Here is a 23,419-nt window from a genome sequence, read left to right as displayed (position 1 = left end):
ATGTAATGAGATCTGATTATACCTACAGATATAAGATAAAGACACATGTATATGTACACAATGTGATACAGTAATGAGATCTGATTATACTACAGATATAAGATAAAGAAGCATGTATATGTACACAGTGTGATAATGTAATGAGATCTGATTATACCTACAGATATAAGATACAGACACATGTATATGTACACAATGTGATAAAGTAATGAGATCTGATTATACCTACAAGCTCAACCCATTAGGTTGTGGCTTCAAAACACAAAATCAGCTAATTCATATACACAAATAAGCCTTAAAAAAGCAAATCTCATACATTTTATACTCTGCAGCTGGTAAAAAAAGTTATTGGAAACACATTAAAGGGACATGAAACCCACATTTTTTCTTTCATGATTTAGAAAGAGAATGCAATTTTAAACATCTTTCTAATTTTCTTCTATTATCTCATTTGTTTTATTCTCTTGATATTCTTTGCTGAAAAGCATATCTAGATATGCTTAGTAGCTGCTGATTTGTTGCTGCACATAGAAGCCTTGTGTGATTGGCTCACCCATGTGCATTGCTTTTTCTTCAACTAAGGATATCTAAAAAATAAAGCAAAATAAATAATAGAAGTAAATTGTAATGTTGTTTAAATTTGTATTCTCTATCTGAATCATGAAAGAAATATTTTGGGTTTAGCGGCCCTTTAAGGGAAAACAATGTTATAGTATACTGCCCTTAACAACATCAGAACATTTCACAGATGTTTTAGGATCATCTGTGGAATATGCCGATTTATTTAGCACATGCACAGTGTCGCTGGTAGCAAAATCTAACGGGGTAGAAAAAGAATTATAGAACCCCGGGTCTTTAACCCAGCACTAAAATTAATCTTATATGGGGTCCATCAGCTGTGTATCAGCATGCTCTCACGAGAATACAGAACCTGATAAACTTTAATGTCTGTGACTGCTGACTGTGGTTGTCTTTAAACCGTAGTGGGTGTCTGGGACATTTCATTCTTGGACCCAGTCAGCACAATTTCTTGAGCAGTCCCTGGTACTGGGTGCACCATTAGCTGGTAACATGAGTGGTTTCTGATGATTGGAGACTCACTATTTAGCTCACAGTCCAAGTATAACAATTTTATAGAATTAAACCACTAATTCTATTTTAGAAGTATTTGTCCTTTAGTTGCTATTGGGCTCAAGTGTGACTTTAATTCCTTTGCAGAGGTTAAAGGGATAGTATAGTCTAAATTAAACTTTCATGATTCAGATAGGGTATGCCATTTTAAAAAAAAGGTTCTAATTTACTTTTATCATCAAATTTGCTTTGTTCTCTTGTTATTCTTAGTTAAAAGCTAAACATAGGTAGGCTCATATGCTAATTTCTAAGCCCTTGAAGGTCGCCTCTGCATTTTACAGTTTTTCACCACTAGAGGGCGTTAGTTAATGTGTTTCATATAGATAACACTGTACTCATGCACGTGAAGTTATTTAAGAGTCAGCACTAATTGCCTGAAATGCAAATCTGTCAAAAGTTCTGAGATAAGGGGGCAGTCTGCAGAAGCTTAGATACAAGGTAATTACAGAGGTAAAGAGTATATTTCTATAACAGTGTTGGTTAGGCAAAACTGGGGAATGGTAAATAGAGGGATTATCTATCTTTATAAATAACATTTTTGGTGTTTACTATCCCTTTAAAACACAGAATCCCACCGAGAGTAGTGACAAATTAAATGATATAATGAATTAGAAAATTTAATTTTTACACCACTATGACCCTTAAAGGGCCATAATAAACAAAACAAACGTAATTTTATGTTTATTATGGCCCTTTCCTAGAATTTCAGACTGAGTGCTATTGCATTGTCTTTTTATAATGCATTTGTTGTTTACGCAAATCTACTGTATTTACTGGTCCTTTAAACCCACAGAAGCGCAGGGTCTATTGTCTTAAAATGACGTGCTCTTACAAATATGCATGTAATAAAGGGAAGATATTTACCTTAAAAATGTCTTAAGTATTAACACCCCACTGTAAAGAGACTTTAAGCAGCCAATCAGGATTCTAGTCCCAGGACTTGCTAGGGAGTGTGCATCTGGCATGTGCAGGCACAGTCACGTTATTTTCCTATTCAGTTTGCTATGAAATCTCATGAGGTCACAGCAAAGCAAAGCATGACCTCAGCACTGCTGATGCTGATTGGCTATTGTTTTTTTCCCCAACGTGCAGTTGGACAGCAGCTGAAGGAAAACTGTTCACAGAGCACTTACTTTGGTGAGCTGAAGAAATTCTGAGGTAAAATATCTTCCTTTTTTACATAGAAATGTTCAGGTGATATGAGTCGTGTCCCTTAAATACACAGAAGTGCAGGGTCTTAAAATTACAGGCTCTAACTAATTAGTATGTCATTTTTTTTTACTATTATAGCCATTTAACTTATATTGGGTTAACACAGAATTCTCTTTGTAAGTCAAATAATATTGTTCATAAGATCCATGACATTTCTATTCTCATATCAAAGTGACTTCAATGTTTACTTTGTGTGTTTGTTTATTCCTAATCTAATTAACTACCACATCCTGCTGTGTTAAACAACAACATTCAAAAAGGTTTTATAAAACCTCTCGTGTTTTATTATTTCATTACTAGAATAAAATCTATTGCCAAACGCAAGATTTCATGGGTAACAATTTAATTTGTTTTTATTGTGGGTATTGCTTGTTTTAGAAAAAGAAAATATTTGTGCACATTGTAGATACGTGTCTCCCCCTAATGGCAGAAATGAAAATCATCTTGCTAGAAGGGAGATATGAACATTCTTTAAATATACATGCAAATCTTTAGTAGTACAGTGCTTAAAGGGATAGTCTAGTCAAAATTAAACTTTCATGATTCAGATAGAGCTGGCAATTTTAAAGGGACAGTCAACACCAGAATTTTTGTTGTTTAAAAAGATAGATAATTCCTTAATTACCAATTCCCCAGTTTTGCATAACCAACAGTTATAATTATACACGGTTTACCTCAGTAATTACCTTGTATCTAAGCCTCTGCAGATTGCCCCCTTATTTCAGTTCTTTTGACAGACTTGCAGTTTAGCCAATCAGAGCTGTCTCCATGGTAAATGCACGGTTATCTATATGAAACACATGAACTAATGCCCTCTAGTGGTGAAAATGCATTTAGATTAGAGGCGGCCTTCAAGGTCTAAGAAATTAGCATATGAACCTCCTAGGTTTAGCTTTCAACTAAGAATACCAAGAGAACAAAGCAAAATTGGTGATGCTTAGGAGCCGGCCCATTTTTAGTTCAGTGCCCGAGTAGCGCTAGCTGATTGGTGGCTACATTTAGCTACCAAAATGCTGAACCAAAAATGGGCCAGCTCCTAAGCTTTACATTCCTGTTTTTTCAAATAAAGATACCAAGAGACAGAAAAATTGATAATAGGAGTAAATTAGGTTTCTTAAAATGACATGCTCTTTCTGAATCATGAAAGTTTAATTTTGACTAGACTATCCCTTTAAGTGGACATAATGGTAAAAAAAATGGTTTTCCCTGTAAACTGACAGTATACTGTAAAACTTTTTCCCTTAATGTATTTTCAATTACTTGTTATACCAGCTGCAGAGTATAAAATGTATGATAAATTGTATTTTCAGGTTTATTTGTGTATATGAAATAGCTGGTTTCGTGTTTTGAAACCACAGCCTAATACAAAGGGTTAAGCGTGCAGGTAAAATTAGATCTAATGTTATCACTTTGTGTAGCCGCACATACTTCTTTATCTTATATCTGTGCAAACCAAAGCCCAATACTTAGAAAGAACAATGGAAAATGAACTACTTAATACACTCCATCAGGTAAAATGAATAATTGAGAACAAATTAAAAGGGAGAAACATTTTGGGTAAATTGTCCCTTTAATGGGTTTCCAATGACTTGTAATCCTAGCTGCAGAGTATAAAATGTATGATAAATTGTTTTTTTAAGATTTATTTTTGTATATGAAATAGCTGGTTTTGATCTTTGAAACCAAAACCCATTAAAATGGGTTGAGCTCGCAGGGAAATCAGATATCATTTTATCACTTTCTGTACACACACATGCTTTTTTATATTATCTCTGTCTGTATACCAAAGCCCACTATTTAGAGAACAGTTGAAAATTATAATTTAATTGCTTATCTTTTCTACCTCCTTCTGGAAATATAATTTCTCATCCTGGAATGTTTACGTAGCTTTTCTATAGCCTATACTTGATGCAACTTAGCAACATTTAAAAAGAGACATATGAAATCCGGATTTCCTAAAATGTGTAACAGCACCTTTTTTTCCTTGTAACACTGTTCCTGAAGGGGTTAAAATGTCTCCGTAATTTAACATCCTCGCCCCCACCACTGCCGGAGCACTTTCAACAAAACTTTTTGACATATTTACCGCTCATACAATGTCTGTGCAAGCCATACGGCAAGAATCTGATTTAAACCTGTGATCTAGAACATGCCCTTGCAATAAAAAAGATGCTGTTACTATCCATATTTACCTGGTACGGTTCTCTCCGCAGAGCCCCCGACCCTGGCCAGTATGTGCTTCTCTACCGATGGCTGTAGGCGCATGGGACCACTGTCTATACTGCCGCTTAGAAAGTGAGAAAGGATTCCGTAGAGCATTGGTCTGTGCAAAACAGAAAAACAACCATGAGATTATTCCGTAAAAAGTAGGGATGTGAAAAATTTTGGAATTCAATATTTGTTAGTAAAATAAATGCAGAAAATGGCCACGGTCTGCGGCATTTGCCTCATTTTGGCTCTGGATTTATTAAATTAAAAGTAAAAAAAAAAAAAAAAAAAAAAAAAACACAACAAATATCTGTGCAAATCCAGATAGTTGTGTGTTGCACTTTTATATCTGGCACTAAAATTAGCAGAATGCCAAAGACCAAAGTTTTAAAATTTTGCCCATCCCTGTTGAAAAGAAGTGCGCTGATAGGCAGGATGGCTCCGGAATTGAATAAGTTGTCACCCCAATGAAATTTCTTTGATCACAGAGAATTAAGTAATTAGCATATTTAATTCAGAACACAAAATATTATAATTCTGCGTCTGTGGCACAACTTATATGATACATTTGTAAGAAAACACGCTGACCGAAGTTATGAAAATCAAAATTACAAAAACACATATGCATACAAAAGATGGGTATGAACGGTGCACACAAATAATATTGCTTTTGTCCCTTATGCCCAAGAAGGTTAAAGGGACATAATATATATATTTTTTTGCAATATACTTGTAGCAGCAAAAATCATTCCAGTAAAAGCGGCACACTCACATATTCTGCACCTTCAAACACTGCATTGTATGATAAAACGTAACCATTACTGCCGTGATCTATGTTAAACACTTGTTCTATGAGTAGTTATGGTGTTTGAAAGAGCGTACATGGCATGGTATTGCACAACATATGTACATATGCCACTAAAACAGTTACAGCTTTAACTAGAAGCATTGTTTTTATACTACAAGAAAACTGCAGTAATACTGCTTATCCTAATTAAATAGATAGTTATGTCCCTGGAACTCCTTGGAGCAAGTAATGTGCATCAGTACTCTCTCCGGTATCCTATGATTGACAATTAAGTTCACCTGCCCAAGTCTTTACAATATCTAATGTCACTGTTGTCACAAAAATGTCACCCAAAATATTAATCAGCACAAAAACGTAGTTGGCAACAATATTGTTCCAGTGAAACTGTAAAAGAAAAAAAAAGAAAAAAAAACAGCAGCACTTCAAAAGGTACAATTCACTTTATTTAATCTTGAAGATATACAGCAGACAACATTTCGGACTACTATCCTTAAAGGGACAGTCTACACCAAAACTGTTATTGTTTAAAAAGATAGATAATGCGTTTACTACTCATACTCATTTGCACAACCAACACTATTATATTAATATACTTTATAACATTTAAAGGGACAGTCTAGTCCAAAATAAACTTCCATGATTCAGATAGAGAATGTCATTTTAAACAACTTTCCAATTTACTTTTATCACCACTTTTGCTTTGTTCTCTTGGTATTCTTAGTTGAAAGCTAAACCTAGGAGGTTCATATGCTAATTTCTAAGCCCTTGGAGGCCGCCTCTTCTCTCAGGGCATTTTGACAGGTTTTTCACCACTAGAGGGTGTTAGTTCATGTGTGTCATATAAATAACACTGTGCTCATGCACGTGGAGTTCAGGTGAGCCAGCTCTGATTGGCTAAAATGGATGTCTGTCAAAAGAACTGAAATAAGGGGGCAGTCTGCAGAGGCTTAGATACAAGATAATCACAGAGGTAAAAAGTATATTAATATAACTGTGTTGGTTATGCAAAACTAGGGAATGGACGATAAAGGGATTATCTATTTTTTTAAACAATTAAAATTCTGGTGTAGACTGTCCCTTTAAACATCTAAATTTCTGCATGTTTCTAAGTCCCTAAAGACAGCCACCTACCACATGCTTTTTTATTAGCTTTTCACAACAGGATACTGCCAGTTCATGTGAGCCATATAGATAACACTGCGCTCACTACCGTGGAGTTGTGTAGGACACAGCACTAAATGGCTAAAATGCAAGTCAATAGATAATAAATAAATAGATAAGGGGGCTGTCTGCAGAGTGTTAGATACAAGGTAATCACATAGGTAAAAAGTATATTAATATAACTGTATCTTTTTAAACAATAACATTTTTTGAGTAGACTGATTAAGGATAATAAATCGGCATCGTTGTCTGCTGTATACCTTCAGTGAATTGTACCTTTGAAGTGCTGCTGCTGCTGCTTATGTGGTTTGGTGCAAGACTCTGCAGCATGCACTGAAATAGTACACTGGTGCTGTAACAGTTAAAGGGACATTCCAGTCACAATGTAAATGCACATAGATGAATTACATCGTTGAATAGAAACTTATTTGCAATATAAATATACTGGCAAAATGCTTCTACTAAAAAGAAATCACTGTTTTAGTGTTAACATTTTTCTCTGCACGTACACGTGAAGCATAGCTAGATATTCTCAGTGCACCAGCATTTGAAATACTGCAGCTGCTCAGAGCACCAGCGGGGCTTGTATCATGTCAGTAATTAACAAATTGAGTCATTACCAGATGGTATAAGCACCTTAGGCTCTCTAAGCAAGTGCAGTGTTCATAATGCTGGTGCACGGTGCATACTTAAATACACCTTTGAAACAGCTATAGATTTTATTAGAAGCATTTTTGCTGATGCATGTATATTACAAAAATGCTTCTATTCAAAGCTTTAATGCATCCATTCCAATTTTGGCTGGAATGTCCCTTTAAATGGACAGTGCAGTGAATTTGTGAAATGGGTCCATAAAAGAAAAAACTAAATTATTTCATAATTCAGAAATAGAAATACAAGTTTAATCAACTTCTAATTTGCTTCTTGTATCTAACTTGCTTCATTCTCTTGGTATCATTTGTTAAAAAGCATATCTAGGTAAGCAGCAATCCACTTCTGGGAGCTAGCTGGTTATTGGGGGCTGGACATGTATGTCTCTTGTCATTGGCTCAACCAATGTGTTTAGCTTGCTTCCTGTAGTGCATTGCTGCTCCTTCAACAAAGGATACCAAGAACATTAAGCAAATTTGATAATGGAAGTAAACTGGAAAGTTGTTTAAAAATTCTGTGTTCTCTTTAAACCCTGAAAGAAAGAAAAAAAATGGGTTTTTGTGTCCCTTTAAGTTAAATTAATAGTAGGCAAAAATACCTGAAATGTTTTAGTACCCATAATTAAAGGGACATTAAACACTAAATAAATACTAGATAGAATGATACATTCAAAGAAAAGATTAGACTGAGAATAACAAGTAGATGTATTTTTTAAAGTTTCATTAGTTGTTTAAAAAGTGACAAAATAAGTGTAAAGTTTTAGTGTCTATAAAACAATGGGAGCTGCCATATTGTAACTTAGGTTACCTTCTCTGTTGTGGCCAATTAGGGACAGTTATAAATAGGTCACTAGAGTGTGCAGCCAATCGCTGTGTGTGGAATATAACAGTGTTCTGCACTTTTTAACATGAACTGAAATGCTCATAATTTCAGAATGCAATTGCAGGAAAAGGGGACAAAATAATAAATGAAAGTATATTGTAGTTTGATCAAATAAATAAATATATATATATATATATATATATATATACACACACACACACACACACACAATTTATATTACCATCTCAAAGTGTTTAATGTCCCTTTAAAGATATATGAAGGTGTTACATTATGAGTTGAATACTTCTATGCAAACTACCAAGGTGATTCATCCAACAGAAAGGAAGCTCGTATGCTTGGCCGCTTGTCCTTACACTGACTGGGCATTTGAGTCCTCTGCAATATTAAGTTCTCTGGCGATAAATGAACGATCAAGTGGAATTTCCGAGAGACCAGTTTCTGAAAAATAAAACAAACCATCTCTATGAGTTGTAAATAACAATAATCTGTAACATTATTCTTTTAATAACTAAAATGATAACAAAAGGATAAAAGTGAACAATGGTTAATCATACAGTTTTATTACTTTATTTGTGCATTTACAAGAAAAATGTTTCACAAACGCAGACAAATGTTTGAAAGATACTTTCCAATAACCTATAGGTTTGTTTACAAAATAATTAACAGAATCCACTACAAATGGAAACCATTTTTTGGAAGGGACATTCAAGTCAAAATTAAACTTTCATGGTTCACATACAGAATAAAATTTTAAAGGGATACTGAACCCATTTTTTTCTTTCATGGTTCAGATACAGCAGCAATTTTAAGCAACTTTTTAATTTACTCCTATTATCCATTTTTTCTTCGTCCTCTTGGTATCTTTATTTGAAAAGCAGGAATATAAGTGTACAAGGTCAGCCCATGTTTGGTTCTACACCTGGGTAGCGCTTGCCGATTGTCAGATAAATGTGATTTCGGTGAGCAGCTGTTTCAGCCAAAAAGTCCTGAAAAATTATAATCTTATACTCTCCCACCTTTAGTTCTCTCTGCTTCCTATAATAAGATAGAATCTCTACCTTATCTTGAAAGTTTAATAACTTTACTATAACTGGCTTTCCCCTTCTAATATTGCTAGAGCTTTGCCTATTAGGCCCTACTCTATGGGCCCTTTTTACCACTATTTTTGGGCCTGACACAGGCATGTCCAATAGATCCGGTAATTTTTCAGAGACAAATTTAGCTAAGTCATTAAATTCTGGTACCTCCGGGAGCCCAATTATCCTCAAATGATTTCTCCTTACGCGGTCCTCTAATTCTTCTATTCTATCCTGAAATTTCTTTATTAGCTGTGTGTGATGCTTTACCTCAATGTGCTGAATATTAACCGTATCCTCTACTGCCGAGATCCTAGACTCAGCTTCTTCGATGAAATGAAATGAAATAGTCTAATCTCATTAGATAAATTAGCAAAATCAGACCTTAACTGCTGAAACTGTGGCATCATTAAATCAGAATTTTTTTTTTTAACCAGATCGGTGCTATCTATAATATTTCCCATATTACTTTCATCAAGTTGCTTTGACATATATTGATTTTATGCTCTTGAGAAAGGCTTGTTTTGCCGAAACGCGTTGAGCTATATTTTAATCAAATCTGAAGCTGCATCTGAAGATAGCCTTGTGATGGTTTTAATAAAAGGCTGATTTAAAACTGAAATGTGACATGTGAGTATGACCCGTTTGTGCGCGTACCATTTTATTTGAAACTTGCTACACCATTGTGAGCTTTTTATTTTGGAGGTGAAAGAAGGGAGGTTTCACAGAGGAAAAGAGCAGCTTGCATCCCCTGAGGTGACACAGCGCCGCCACATTCTATATTTATTGATTATACTTACAACGGATATTCTATTGTATGGTACAATTGTCTGTTTCATGTGGCTAAAACTGCAGTGCTCTTCTATGTTTTGAATTCCCTGATAAGCGGTAAGTGTATTTATTGAAGGATCAATAAAGTCAAAATTAAACATTTATGATAAAGATAGAAAATGCAATTTTAAACAACTTTTCAATTAACTTCTATTATCAAATGTGCTTTGTTCTGTCTGTATCCTTTGTTAAAGACTAAACCTAAGTAGGAGCCAAAAAAGAAGTAGAATCCAGCCTCCATTGTAGCGTAGAAAATATTTTATTGTTACCACATAATGGGTTAAAAAAGTATTTTTTAACCCATTATGTGGTAGTAATAACATATTCTACGCTTCAATAGAGGCTGAAACATGAGAATTGGCAGTCTGAAGATTCCGTGATTGTGACTGTTGGATGCTATCTCCTGGTATATACATTTGAGCTTGGGCTGATAGAAGCATGCGTGTGTATATAACAGGGCGTAAAAAAAAAAAAAAAGGTAGCAAACACTGCTGCCAGATGGCTAGAGACACGTGCACGCTCCTGAGCTCGCATAGGATTATTCTTTAACAAACGATACCAAGAAAGCTAAGCAAAATTGATAATAGAAGATATTTGGAAAGTTGTTTGAAATGTTGTGCCCTATACAACCAATTTGAGTAGCATTTTTACTTTACTGTCCCTTTAAGGTGCGACCTAAAAATGTAAAAAATCCCTTTAAAAATGTTGTTGATGCCTATGGTTTAAAAAAATATATTGGGTTACAGGTAATTACTGAGATCGCAAAAGAGTTTGTATTGACAGAAAAACGTATAGATGACAGCAGGACCGTCTTTAACACAGGGCAAAAGGGGCAGTTGCCCTGGGCCCAGTCTTTGTTAAGGGGCCCAAGAGTCCTAAAAAAAAAAAAAAAAAAAAAAAAAATTTTTTTTTTTTAGTTCATGCCAGACTGCTGATGATATGTGACATGGGACACACACAGTCAGCCCTAATATTGTCACAGTCAAAATTTCTCTGCTTATATGTATTTGTGAGAAACTGTGCCAGACCGTGCAAATGACATTCCAAGCTAGTGCCATGTGCTGTTTTAGATGTGCACTGTGCAGCACTGGATGCTAAGCCCTAACTAGGCATCCGGTCAATCCAACTGCATCAGAAAAGGTCCTACTGGGGTTACCACTGTTACCAGGTAACTGCTCTGGTGGTGGGGATTGTTTCTGGGTAGGGCTCACTATAGGCGCATGCAGCAGAAAGCTGGAGTGGCAGGCACGTGAGGATTTGAGCATCTGTGCAGCTGCACACACTGCTCTCTTCAGTCTTGAGGCTGTGTGACTCATCTCACACTGTATCCATGCAGCCTTGGGCAGACAGCATCCAGTCTGCTGGTCCCCTTAGCCCTGCTCTTTCTGCTGTGGCTCTAAGATCAACTAACTGAAGTTTGTTAGGAAAACAGTGCTTTGCAGAAAGGTGTCAGTGGGAAGAATAAGTGAGTGTACACATGCCCCTCCCCCATGCAGCATTTTCTAGTGAAGGATGAGAGGGAACTTGTTCCTAGCAAAGTAGTGACATGTGCTGCTGTGGCTGATGTATAGTGTCATGCTGATACTTCACACATTAAGGTAAGGTTTATTTTTATAGTTTTTATTTCTCTCTGTTTCAGATTTTACAGCTTCCCATAGTAGTTCTACTGTTCCAGTCAGTAAACTTATATCTGTCTGCACCTCTATGCTTCCACCTCAGTCTTTACCTTGCTTTGCTCCTGTTGGCTGCCATAAATCTCTTTAACCAGCTAACCTCACACCAGAATCACATTCAAAAGCATATTAAATTAATCCAGAGTGGAGGAATTTATATATTTATTTACTTATTAGTACTGCTTAGGTCCAGTTTCACATATTGCAAATTTTTTTTTAATGATTAGCCCAGCAGTGGATGATCCACTGCTGGGCTAATAATTTAAAAAAAATATATAAAATAAATTGATTTAGTTGTTTTTTGGGATGTTGGGGTGGAGAGCGAAATTGCATGGGGGGGGGGGGGGCAAGAAAATGTTTGCCCAGGGTCCAGTCAGTATTAAAGACGGCCCTGGATGACAGGCAGTACCAACAAGGATTCATGCTTTGTGAAAGCCTATCTGTGAAACACAATATGAAAGGGCTTAGTTTGCCCTGCATCTTCCTCTGTAGGGAATATGCACTTAGCATAACGCTCCTATTGAATAGGCCACATTCTCCTTCCTGAAGAAATCGTGGGGTTTGCAAGATTTTTGTTAAAAACTGGACTCTCTGAGCTACGTGGGATTTTTTTACATTTGTTTTATTGAGGTTTAATTCAAGGCATACAAACAATATATGTCAGTAGAAAATAAAGACACACATTTGTTTCACGACATATAACCAATATGTGCCAAAAGAGAAAAACACAAAACATGTTCATATGTACCTATTTCAGGAATATTAGTGTACACACAGCTTGCCAAACTATATATCTTCTAATTGGCACATGAGGCTACTTTTGGACCTCCTAGGAATATGGGAGATGCAAAGCTACAGGAGGTAAACAGAAAGGAGACCACTCTTAGATCTCAAATGATGAACCTCATTTAACCTCTGTTTATATTATATACAGGGGTCAAGTCCTACTACAAACAGAAAGTGTGGGAACTCACCAAGACTTCCACCCCCAAACAATGAATATTGTTTTATACACACACACAGTATTTATATGTACTGGTATATAATCTATACACTGGTTAATGAAAGCAAATTAAATCCAATGAAGGGTTCACCTTTGGGTCTGAGACTCCTCCTCTGTCATACAGTCTCACCCACTTAAATGGACAGTAAAGTCATAATTAGACAGTCATGATTTAGACAGAGCATACAATTTTAAACAACTTTCCTATTTACTTCTATTATTTACTTTGCTTCCTTCTCTTGTTATCTTTTGCTGAAAGGTTTATCTAGGAAAGCTCAGGAGCAGCAAAGAAACTAGGTTTTAGCTGCCGATTGGTGGCTGCATATGTATATATACCGATTGTCATTGGTTCACCCATGTGTTAGAAACCAATAGTGCATTGCTGCTCCAACAAATTATACCAAGAGAATGAAGCAAATTTGATAATATTAGTAAACTGGAAAGTTGTTTAAAACTGTATTTTCTACCTAAATCATGAAGGAAAATTTTTGGGTTTCATGTCCGTTTAAGGTGCAATAGTCCTATTTTTGCTGAGGGGAGCTAAATAACCCCAGACCACCCACACAGAAATGTAAGCACGTGTTCCACACAGTGCATGGTGATCACACAGCAGGATCACTGACAGGCTTGCATTTAGTGTATTGCAGGAAGTACTACTGCCCATTACTAGAGGATTTCACTATCCCTCTAACCTTAACAGACTGTGCTCCAGTTCCTCCCACCAGCACCAGCAGCAGTGTTTACTGAAGTGGTTCTGCTCTCTTTCCAGGGGGAACTTAGTTCCACCTGCAAAAATAGTGCAGGAACTCCGTTCCCATGTGTTCCCACTGGACTTGACCCCTGATTATATATACCAAACTCTTTTATGTAAGCAAACTAGCATAAGGCATCATATTAAATTCTAGAAAGAATTTGCTACTTTAAACTTAAAATACCTGAAGCTATACTAAAGATATATTTGACCTCAGTGATCTAGCAATGATCAAGGTGTCATCAGAGTAAAAATTATACCCAAGGCATTTATAAAACTAGCACCATACCTATTCACTTAACATAGGCTATAGCATAAATAGAAACAAAGATATCTGAACAATAGGCTATAATATCAGAAACAGCTACATGGGATTTTGATATTCACAATACATATTGGCATATTTTTATTACTGCACAAATACACTGAATTTTGGGCTGACCAGCTTAGGGAATTACAAACCCATTCAATGTTTAGACCCATCTCTTGCCGTAGCGCAAGGTTGTTTGCTCTTGAATGCGAGTATAATCTTGATTGTGGGAAATCATCTATATATTATAAATACTGTTAATTGGACTTGAGTTAGTTGTGTTCACTACAGAATACTCGTAATTACTTTATTGCAATATGTAAAGTAACATATTCTATCGCGTTACAGTGGTACCTTAGAGCTTGTTAGACTGTCATGTAGCAGACATACCTGCAGTTAGGACACACGCCGAGTATTTGTACTTGTTGAACTCCAAATACTCCCTGATCAACTCATTAATGAGTAGGTTTTCCTGGGATAGGGCTGGTTTTGGTTCATTCTTATCATCCAAAGCTTCAAACACTTCTGCTCGAACCAATGCTTTCAGCTGTCCTAACACTCTTCTCTTTTCCAGCGTATCCTTTAGAACTGGTAAAACAAGCAGCAGTACTCAGTGACGTAAAACATTTACCTTTCATTGCCTTGTTAAATATTATGGGTACAATGAGCTAGGCAGATATTCAATATCCATTAATGTTGTATATTATTAAAATCTAATTATTCAGATCACTAAAGGGTCATGGAAGTGAAAATGCAACATTTATGATACAAATAGAGTACAATTTAGTTTTACTTCCATTATCAAAATGGCCTATTCCTCTTGTTATCTGTGATGTCAGGAACTAATTTAAAGGGACAGTAAAGTCCAAATTAAAAACTTTCATGATTCAGATAGGGCATGTAATTTTAAACAACTTTACTTTTATAATTAAATTTGCTTTTTTTCCTTTTGGCATTTTTTGTTAAAGGCTAAAGATAGGCTCATAGGCTGATTTCTAAGACTCTGCAGACCAACTCTTATTTCACTGCCTGGCTGTGAATAGCTAATAACATGTACTGTTTGTTCATGTATGCCATATAGATAACATTGTGCTCACTCCTATGGAGTTATTTAAGAGATCACACTAATTGCCTGAGCTGTAAGTCTAAATAAAAATAGAGAAGCTTTCAACCTGGGAACGAACAATAACATAATAGATTGTTCTATGGCTAATTACCACCCAAAAAGCAGCCTCTTTTTGCTCAACATGTGCCTTTCACAGAGAAGAACTTTCCTGAAGCATATCAGTCTGATCCTGACTTCACAGTACAGTCCAGCCCGAGACCAAAAATAAACTGACTCCTAAGCTTACATTATTGCTTTTTCAAATAAAGATACCAAGAGAACGAATAAAATGTGATAATAAGAGTAAATTAGAAAGTTGCTAAAAATTGCATGCTCTATCTGAATCACTGAAGAAAAAATTTGGTCTTCATAACCCTTTAATCATTAGATGCCACTGAGGGCTGCAAAGTAGTGCAAAGAAATATTTTGCAGCTTTCTTTGGCATGCACAGGGGTAAAAAAAAGTAAAGTATGAACATAGTGTTTGTGTAATATTTATATCCTAGTAACCACAACCCTTATCATCCCAGAAACACCTCTCTACATATGAAAAAGATTTACTTATATCATGAGGGCACATATAGCCATATTCTCAGTTAATTTTACATTTTATTATGGGGTACAATGTAGCACAGATTTTAAGATTATCAGTATTTGTGTCTACAACATTATCTAGTGGATTACTGTGGGGACATTTGAAGGTTAATTATTTTATATGATTTCCAGTATAAAATTCTATCCATTTAACCCTATCTGACATGACCCCACAACACTGTTGCACATTAGCTACCTCTGTGCTTGTAATTCTAAAGGTAACACTGATTATCTGCAGTGCAACAGTTACCTAAAGTGCCTCCCTTATACACTGAACATAGTAGATATAACATGGGTGTATAATTCATTCCCAGCTGTTAACCCGTTCTACTTCAGAAGGATAAAAACTGAACTAATCTCATTACACTTAAATAACATAAAAATATAACAACTCACATTAATATCACTCTCTCTAGCACATACATTACTTTACCCACTCACCAGCTTTCAGATCCGTGAAAGTCGCCATAATTATGGTTGGCAAAGCAACGGGTGAAAGGTCACAACCGCTAAGAGCACAACGCGCATGTCCGGAATGCAGACGGAAAGGTTTTTTTTCCGTTTCTTGTGGAACGCAATAGGCATGCGCTGATTCCCTTAGTGGAAGGAACGACGCGTGCGCACTGCGCAGTCACTCTCAAATTGGTTACAATTACAATACTTTTTTGGCGTCTCAACTGTCAACTAGAGGGGTTGACTTCGTTTTTGCTATATTATACAGTACCTGTTATAAGTCATTTGTGTCATACAACAATTTCAGTGCTCATTAAACAATGATGGTGTTTATAAGTATATTAAAGCTATGTTATATTCCATATGATTTGTTTTTTTTAATAAAATGCATTTGGGACGAGACATATGTTTTCAAATACATGCAAAAACACAAGTTTAGATTACTCTCCAACCAAGAAGAAGCACTCTCTCCTGAATCAAAGTGATGGTGAAATTATTTACACACAACTACTGCAGCTATAAGACAAATGATTAAAAAAGCTCAGGGATCCCCTTTGTTTAGAAACAGCAGACATGCATGACTAAGGGTCTAATTAGCTGATGAGGGTAATATTATTATAGGCATTACCCTCCCACCTGACACCTCCCTGATCTCTTCCAAACAACTCTCTTCCCCACATCCTCACCACCAGTCTGCCAGTACCAAGATTTAGGGCTTTTTTATTTATATTTTCTGCAGTGTAGGATCCCCCTTTCCTTCCCACCTCTCTGATCTCTCCAATAATTGTCTCTGCCATCTTAGATACTAGCAGCTGTTTACCAGTAACTAGTTTATGCATGTTTATATGCACAGTATATTTATATACATGTAACAGTAGAAAAAGCACTCCTCTGGATTTTCACATGCAAACATTTATTCTGTATTCTCTTTTTCTACTGTTACATGAATATTATTGATTTAAAGAGCACCACGGTGGTTGGATTTAACTAAAGCGCCTGGATTGCCTGGTATTTCGGCGCTGGACTGACCGTAATAGGCGGGATCAGACTGATATACTACAGGAAAGTTCTTCTCTGTGAAAAGCATTACTGGGCTAAAAGAAGCTGCACCCAGGTGGTAAATTGCCATAGAACAGGCTAACAATAGTATTGAGCCAGTTGTTCGTTCCTGTGAGTGTGCTTCTCTCTGTGTGTATTTAGTCTCCCTATGGGAAAAAGGGGAAACCAGATGTGGACTCCTTGCTCAATGTGCTTAGAGGAATATGGCTACACCTCACTGACGAGGCCCAATGAAGGCTGAAACGATCGTTTGGGGTTGCTGTGTTCCTTGTTCAGAGAGGAATTGCCTGGTATTTCGGCGCTGGACTGACCGTAATAGGCGGGATCAGACTGATATACTACAGGAAAGTTCTTCTCTGTGAAAAGCATTACTGGGCTAAAAGAAGCTGCACCCAGGTGGTAAATTGCCATAGAACAGGCTAACAATAGTATTGAGCCAGTTGTTCGTTCCTGTGAGTGTGCTTCTCTCTGTGTGTGTGTGTGTATATATATATATATATATATTAGTAGTATTGGTGTGTGCACTCTCACCATCCAAGTCACAACTGCCAGGGTGCTATATGATAATCAAATGTAAGTTCAGTAAATAAGCACTCACTGGTCTTTAGCCATCAAAGTATAGTGAATATTATTTATTAAAGTGACGTTTCGGGACAAAACACAGTCCCTTCTTCTGACAATCATTGCAACTAACAAACTTATATAGGCCTATAACCCTCCCCCACAATCAAGCCAATCGTGGCTCTCCAGGTGTGAAGACCAAATGCTGAATAAAACAGTGTGTTAATACTATGTAAACATATACCAGATATCAGTGTTAAGATACTTAAAAAATGCCCACTAGCAATTTATTAAAGTGTATGAATATATCTATCCCATGGCATCAAGGTGATCAAAATAAAATAGAGTTTAATAAGAATAAAACAAAAACTGCATAAATAAAACACCATCGACCCCCCTTCTCAAATGGAACCTTCTGGAAGATCAGTACAACCAATCACCTCCTTAGCAAGACAACACACCCCTCACTCATGTCAAATCATATGTGCAAATGTTTTGTTATTAACCACACTGCGGGGTTCCATCCCCTTACCCGTTCGTTCATATTAAATTATCATGCTGCGTGAGGGGCAGCCCGCAAACATCCACCTGGCATCTTCCCACTATATCTCACCCTTCTTACAATATTATAATTAAAGCCATCTTTATATCTTAAAAAAAAAAATCTCACCAGTGTAACCTACATTAACCCCTCTTGTGGGCGTGACTGTTAACCGTGCTGCAAGTGAGCACAACGAACCTCATTTACATCGGAATACATCTGCGAAGGTACTGCTTCACACATATCTTACCTATATCGCTGTCTCTCTCTCCTTGCCAAAAACACTGCGCAAACCTGCGTGAATCACAGTGTGTGTTGATAAATCACAACATGTGGGCGCGGCACGGCTGTCAAATGGCCAGCCAATCATAACCCATCCACTCATAGAGAATGCTCAGGATGCACTGCTGGGTATTAACACCGTCCCTTGTGGGTGTGTCCCAAACACGCACCAACTTCTGGATCATGAACACTCATTAGTTAAAGATTCCCACACTATAAAACTTGTATTGTGGACTCTCATCAGTCTGCATATATAAATATATGCAGTGTCATGAATCATAAACTCTCATTGGCTATAGGTAGCATTGCCACCCAGTATGGACATTCAGGCCCCTAGGATAGAGAGTCCCCAGTTCGTAGATCCATCTTGCCTCTTTTTGTAAGAGGATCTTGGCTCTGTTGCCTCCTCTTCTGAGTTTGGGGACATGGTCTATAATCCGAAACCTTAAGTCTTTTACCAAATGTCCTGCCTCCATGAAGTGACGGGCCTCTGGTTGATCAGATTTACCTTTCTGGATAGCAGTTCTGATGCTGGACCGATGGTTGGCCATCCTCGTTCTGGCGTTGTAAATAGTTTTCCCTGTATAATACTTCCCACAGGGGCAATTAAGTAAATACACTATGTATTGGATTGTGCAGGTTAAAGAGAGTTTGATCACATATCTCTTCCGTCACTCAGGATGTTGGAAATGTGTGCCAGTTATCATTCCATTACATGTGACGCAACTTATGCATCTAAAACATCCCTTCTTTCTGTTTAACCATGTTTCTGGAACTGAGTCCAACGTGTCGGTTTTCATTAATGAGTCCCTTAGACTCCGACCCCTCCTGTATCCGATCCTTGGTATCTCCCAATTGGTAAATGGTAACAAACAATCAGACTCTAGTAGCTTCCACTCATCTTTCAGTGCTCTTGTTATAGAGTGTTTATCAGGTGAGTATGTTGTTACAAAAGTCATCCTCTTAGCAGAGATCTCTGGTTTGACTTCAGGAGGGCCAGTAGCTAGAGTCCTCATCTCATTAAGTATCTTCTTGTTGTAGCCCCTCCCAAAAAATAGAGGGCACTCACTGGGTCTTAGTCAAAAGAATTACTCCTTTAATTTTTAACAAATTAAAGGAGTATTTTTTTTTTACTAAGACCCAGTGAGTGCCTTCTATTTTTTGCAAGTGTATCATATCCTGAAGTGCACCCTGGGCACAGCAGGCAATATTGGCCTATATTTATTTTGCTTTTCCTTCCTAAAATACTATATATATATATATATATATATATATTTTTTTTTTTTAATTAGAAAATCTTTCTGTAGTGTAGCGCCCCTCACCTCACCCTTTTTAAAGTGATCTTAATGTAGGGCCCCCTCTCCCCTCTAAAAAAACATTAACTATAGTGTAGTGGAACCCTCCCACTTTCTGCAGTGTAGCGATCTCACCCTCCCCTCCAGCAATGGGCAGCCCACCGACTTCCCTTCTGACCCTCCCACACCACCAACAGGCCCAACAGCACCAGTCCACTGCAAGCCAATAAAAACAGTGTCACTTTTTGCATAGGTGATCTGCAGCATATGGTAACAGGAGAACGATCAGCGCTCCCTTTCTGTATGAAAGCAGATGCCTTCTCCCTCTGGCTGCAGTCTTAGGTGTCAAAGCTGAAACCCGGGACTGCAGCATGAGAGAGAAGGTTGGATGTAGCTACTACGTAAATTGAGAACGCTAGCCAAACTAACCTGTGACAAAGTAGCTACGTCCAATAGGTTTAAAGGAACATGAAATTTACCTTTCATGATTCAGATAGAGAATACGGTTTTAAACAACTTTTTACTTTACTTCTATTGTCTAATTTGCTTTATTCTTTGGTATCCTTTGTTGAAGAAGCAGCAATGCATTACTGGGAGTTAGCTGAATGCATTCGGTGAGCCAATAGTATGAGGCATATATGTGCAGCCACAATCAGCAGCTCCTGAATCGACCTAGGTATCTTTTTCAACAAAGGATACCAAGAGAACAAAACAAATTAGATAACAGAAACAAATTGTAAAGTTGTTTAAAGTTGTTTAAAATCACATGCTCTATGAGTCTATCTGAATCAAGAAACAAAAATGTGGGTTTTATGTCCCTTTAAGGGGTTAAACAACTTTCTAATTTACTTCTATTATCAAATGTGCTTTGTTTTCTTGGCATCCTTTGTTGAAAAGCATACCTAGGTAGACTAAGGAGCTGTTATTTACTACTGGGAACTAGCTGAACCCATTGGGTGAGCCAATAACAAGATCCATATACAGAGCTCTGTTACTGAGAACAAAAGCTTCCACCAGTTTTTCTGAGGCTACTAAAAAGTCCCCAGGCAAGCGACCTTCAGAGCAACCCTGACTTGACTTGCAGCTGTTTTAAGGAATAATTCATACCTATGTTCTGTTGTTGAGCTATAGTAAGTACTGAACAGCTAAGTCTCAGGGTTGTCATTTTGACTGGTGACTTCCATATTGTCTCAGAGGAAATGTGGGAGCCGGTTGTCTTAAATGACATCTAAGAATTGTGGTAGCTCTTCTTGGTCAGAGCCCCTTGAGCCTCTATCTGGTGTCCCTGATAAAAATGGAGGATAAAGAGGTCTGGTCCCTGCTAGGCACCGGAATTCTGAAATGGTCCTTAAGTCACGGGGACCCAACATCAGTCAACATCCTGTTCTCCCTGAACACAGTTCACCCATCACTTTTCCTCTGAGACTTCAAAGATCTTCCTATGTAGAAGGACAAACTGACTCCCAGATGTTTTGACCTTAATAATTTTCATTAGCAGGAAGTGCATTTGATTTGCTGCAAAGTGAAGCTTATTTTCTGGGTAAAATCAATGTGGAGATAAAAGTAAACCAGAGAACGCTAGATAAGATATGCTAATGATACATCAACTCACACACTTTTCTTCCATGACTGAAAGCAAGTATTTGAATATCTTACACAGAGTTCTCTGGTTTACTTTTATCTCCACCATGTGTTAAATGAATATTAATTTTGCCCTGGAAATAAGCTTTACTAAGCAACATGAAAATGCAACAAAAAAAAAGTTGTGCCTAGATTAAAACCTTGGGTTGTCTACTTTTAAAATATACATATAGTCTTGTTGTTAAAAGTTCTGAGAATTTGAAAATGTATGCCATAACAAATGAGCCGTTGGCCCATTGCCTGAACACATACAAAACAATTGTATTGGGCATACATCTTATGACCAACTGGCAGCATGTAATGCAAAAACCTGTGCCTAGACCAATAAGCTTGTGTCACGCTCCATCCCTGAATAATAAAGGGACACTAAAGTCAAAATAAAAGTTTTATGATTCAGATTAAGCATGCAATTTAAGAAAAACATTTTCAATATGTGCACATTCTATTTATAAGTTTCGGCTGTCACTGGGAAGAATGGGCTAATCTCACTTTATCTGCCTGAGCTACTATCACTTAAAGGGACATTAAACACCAAATACATGCTAAATAGAATGATGCATTCAAAGAAAAGATTAGTCCATGACTAATATGTAGATATATTTTTTAAAGTTTCATTAGTTGTTTAAAAAGTGACAAAATAAGTGTAAAGTTTTAGTGTCTATAAAACACTGGGAGCTGCCATGTTGTAACTTGTGTTACCTTCTCTGCTGTGGCCAATTAGGGACCGTTATAAATAGGTCACTAGAGTGTGCAGCCAATGGCTGGGCTGGATATAACAGTGTTCTGCACTTCCATTTCTAACAGGAACTGAAAAGCTCACAATTTCAGAATGGAATTACAGGCAAAGAGGACAAAATAAATAATGAAAGTATATTGCAGAGTTGTTTTATTATATACAATTTATCATTTTATATTACCATCTCAAAGTGTTTAATGTCCCTTTAAAGGGACACTCAAGTTAAAATAAACTTTTATGGTTTAAAAAGAGCATGCAGTTTTAAGACACTTTCCAATTTACTAATTTTTATATTTACACTTTCTGGGGAATAAGATCCTACAGAGCACGTGCACAAGCTCACAGGATATACGTATACTAGTCTGTGATTGGCTGAGGCAGGGAGTGCCAAAATAGGCCAAATCATCAATCTATATTAAAATATAAAATTTATTAAAATTCCAAAGTCAGAAAATAGGGTACCCTATATAGGTAAAAAATATGACCAGCTAATATAAATCATACAAAAAAGTGATTAGCAGTGTAAATACAAGTTAAATAGAAGTCTCTAATAACAGACACACGTGGTAACAAAGTAAAAAGTTTGTGATAAGTGTCCTCTGTGGTGATGTCCAAAATTATATAGTTCCCAAAGAGATGATGTTGTGGAATAAAGTCCCCAGAAAAAATGCAAAAATTGCAAAAGAAAAAAGAAATAGATAAAAAGAATAAGTGAATTCATCTCCTTATGTGGTCCAAAAAGATTCAATAATATCCAAAATAATATATACAATAACCTGTGGAAATAAAAATCACATAGCACAAATATTGTAAAATAAATGACTGATAGCCCTACTATAAAACTAGGCTGGCTTACCCTATGTTTGAGACTCGAGCAGTGACTCCTATTCGTTCAACGTGTTTCGGCCCTGGCACGGGCCTTTATCAAGAAACTAATGGCTGATGGCTGTCACATGATAAAATGGGAGAAAAAAATATTTTTTTTACTGCTTATTTGAAACTCAGAGTAGGTGTTATTGCCTTGTCTTTTTATTATGCACTAAATAATTATGCATTTCTACTGCATTAAGTGGCTCTTTGAGAATCCTGATACACTGAGCAGGCTCTGCCACACAGGTCTGACCTTCAAACCCTGTTCACTGGTGTGGTGCAGAAGATTTCTGGAATCTCTCTGCTGGAAACTTGTCCTTTTAAGGACCTAGGAAGGTGACGCAAAGTGCAAAATTGACCACTTCTCCTTCTAGTAACCTCTGGCAACACCCACCCATGGGTTTTTTACTTTTTAAATATATATATATATATATATATATATATATATACACACATAGCTCAGATAAATGACAAGAAAAGGGAAATCAATGGGTTTTACACCTGTGACACTGAGTATGTTGTTTATTTATTAAAATGCCCATGTGGGCGGGGCTATGTGGGAGAAATGACACGCCCCTGAAAGATAGGATCAGTGCTCATAAGTCAAGCATTAGAGGCAAAGATA

General features: G+C 36.8%; 1 protein-coding gene across 2 annotated transcripts in view; it reads right to left on the bottom strand.

Moving 5' to 3' along the window:
- CEP20 (centrosomal protein 20) overlaps positions 1-15,864 on the bottom strand; it is a 30,005-nt gene extending 14,141 nt beyond the window's left edge. Inside the window, exons 1-4 of one of the 2 annotated variants that reach the window (XM_053694429.1) lie at positions 15,798-15,864; positions 14,049-14,246; positions 8,368-8,452; positions 4,536-4,666 (exon numbers count right to left, since the gene is read on the bottom strand). In XM_053694429.1, coding sequence (XP_053550404.1) covers positions 4,536-4,666; positions 8,368-8,452; positions 14,049-14,246; positions 15,798-15,825 — 442 coding nt within the window. In that variant the 5' untranslated portion in view covers positions 15,826-15,864. Of the gene's footprint in view, positions 1-4,535; positions 4,667-8,312; positions 8,453-14,048; positions 14,247-15,797 lie in introns of those variants that run through there. The other variant, XR_008399591.1, reaches the window with a different exon arrangement.
- Between the last annotated feature and the right edge of the window lie 7,555 nt (positions 15,865-23,419).

The sequence above is a fragment of the Bombina bombina genome, chromosome 11 (assembly GCF_027579735.1).
Source record: "Bombina bombina isolate aBomBom1 chromosome 11, aBomBom1.pri, whole genome shotgun sequence".
Lineage (NCBI taxonomy): Eukaryota > Metazoa > Chordata > Amphibia > Anura > Bombinatoridae > Bombina > Bombina bombina.
This window is presented reverse-complemented; position numbering and strand designations above follow the sequence as displayed.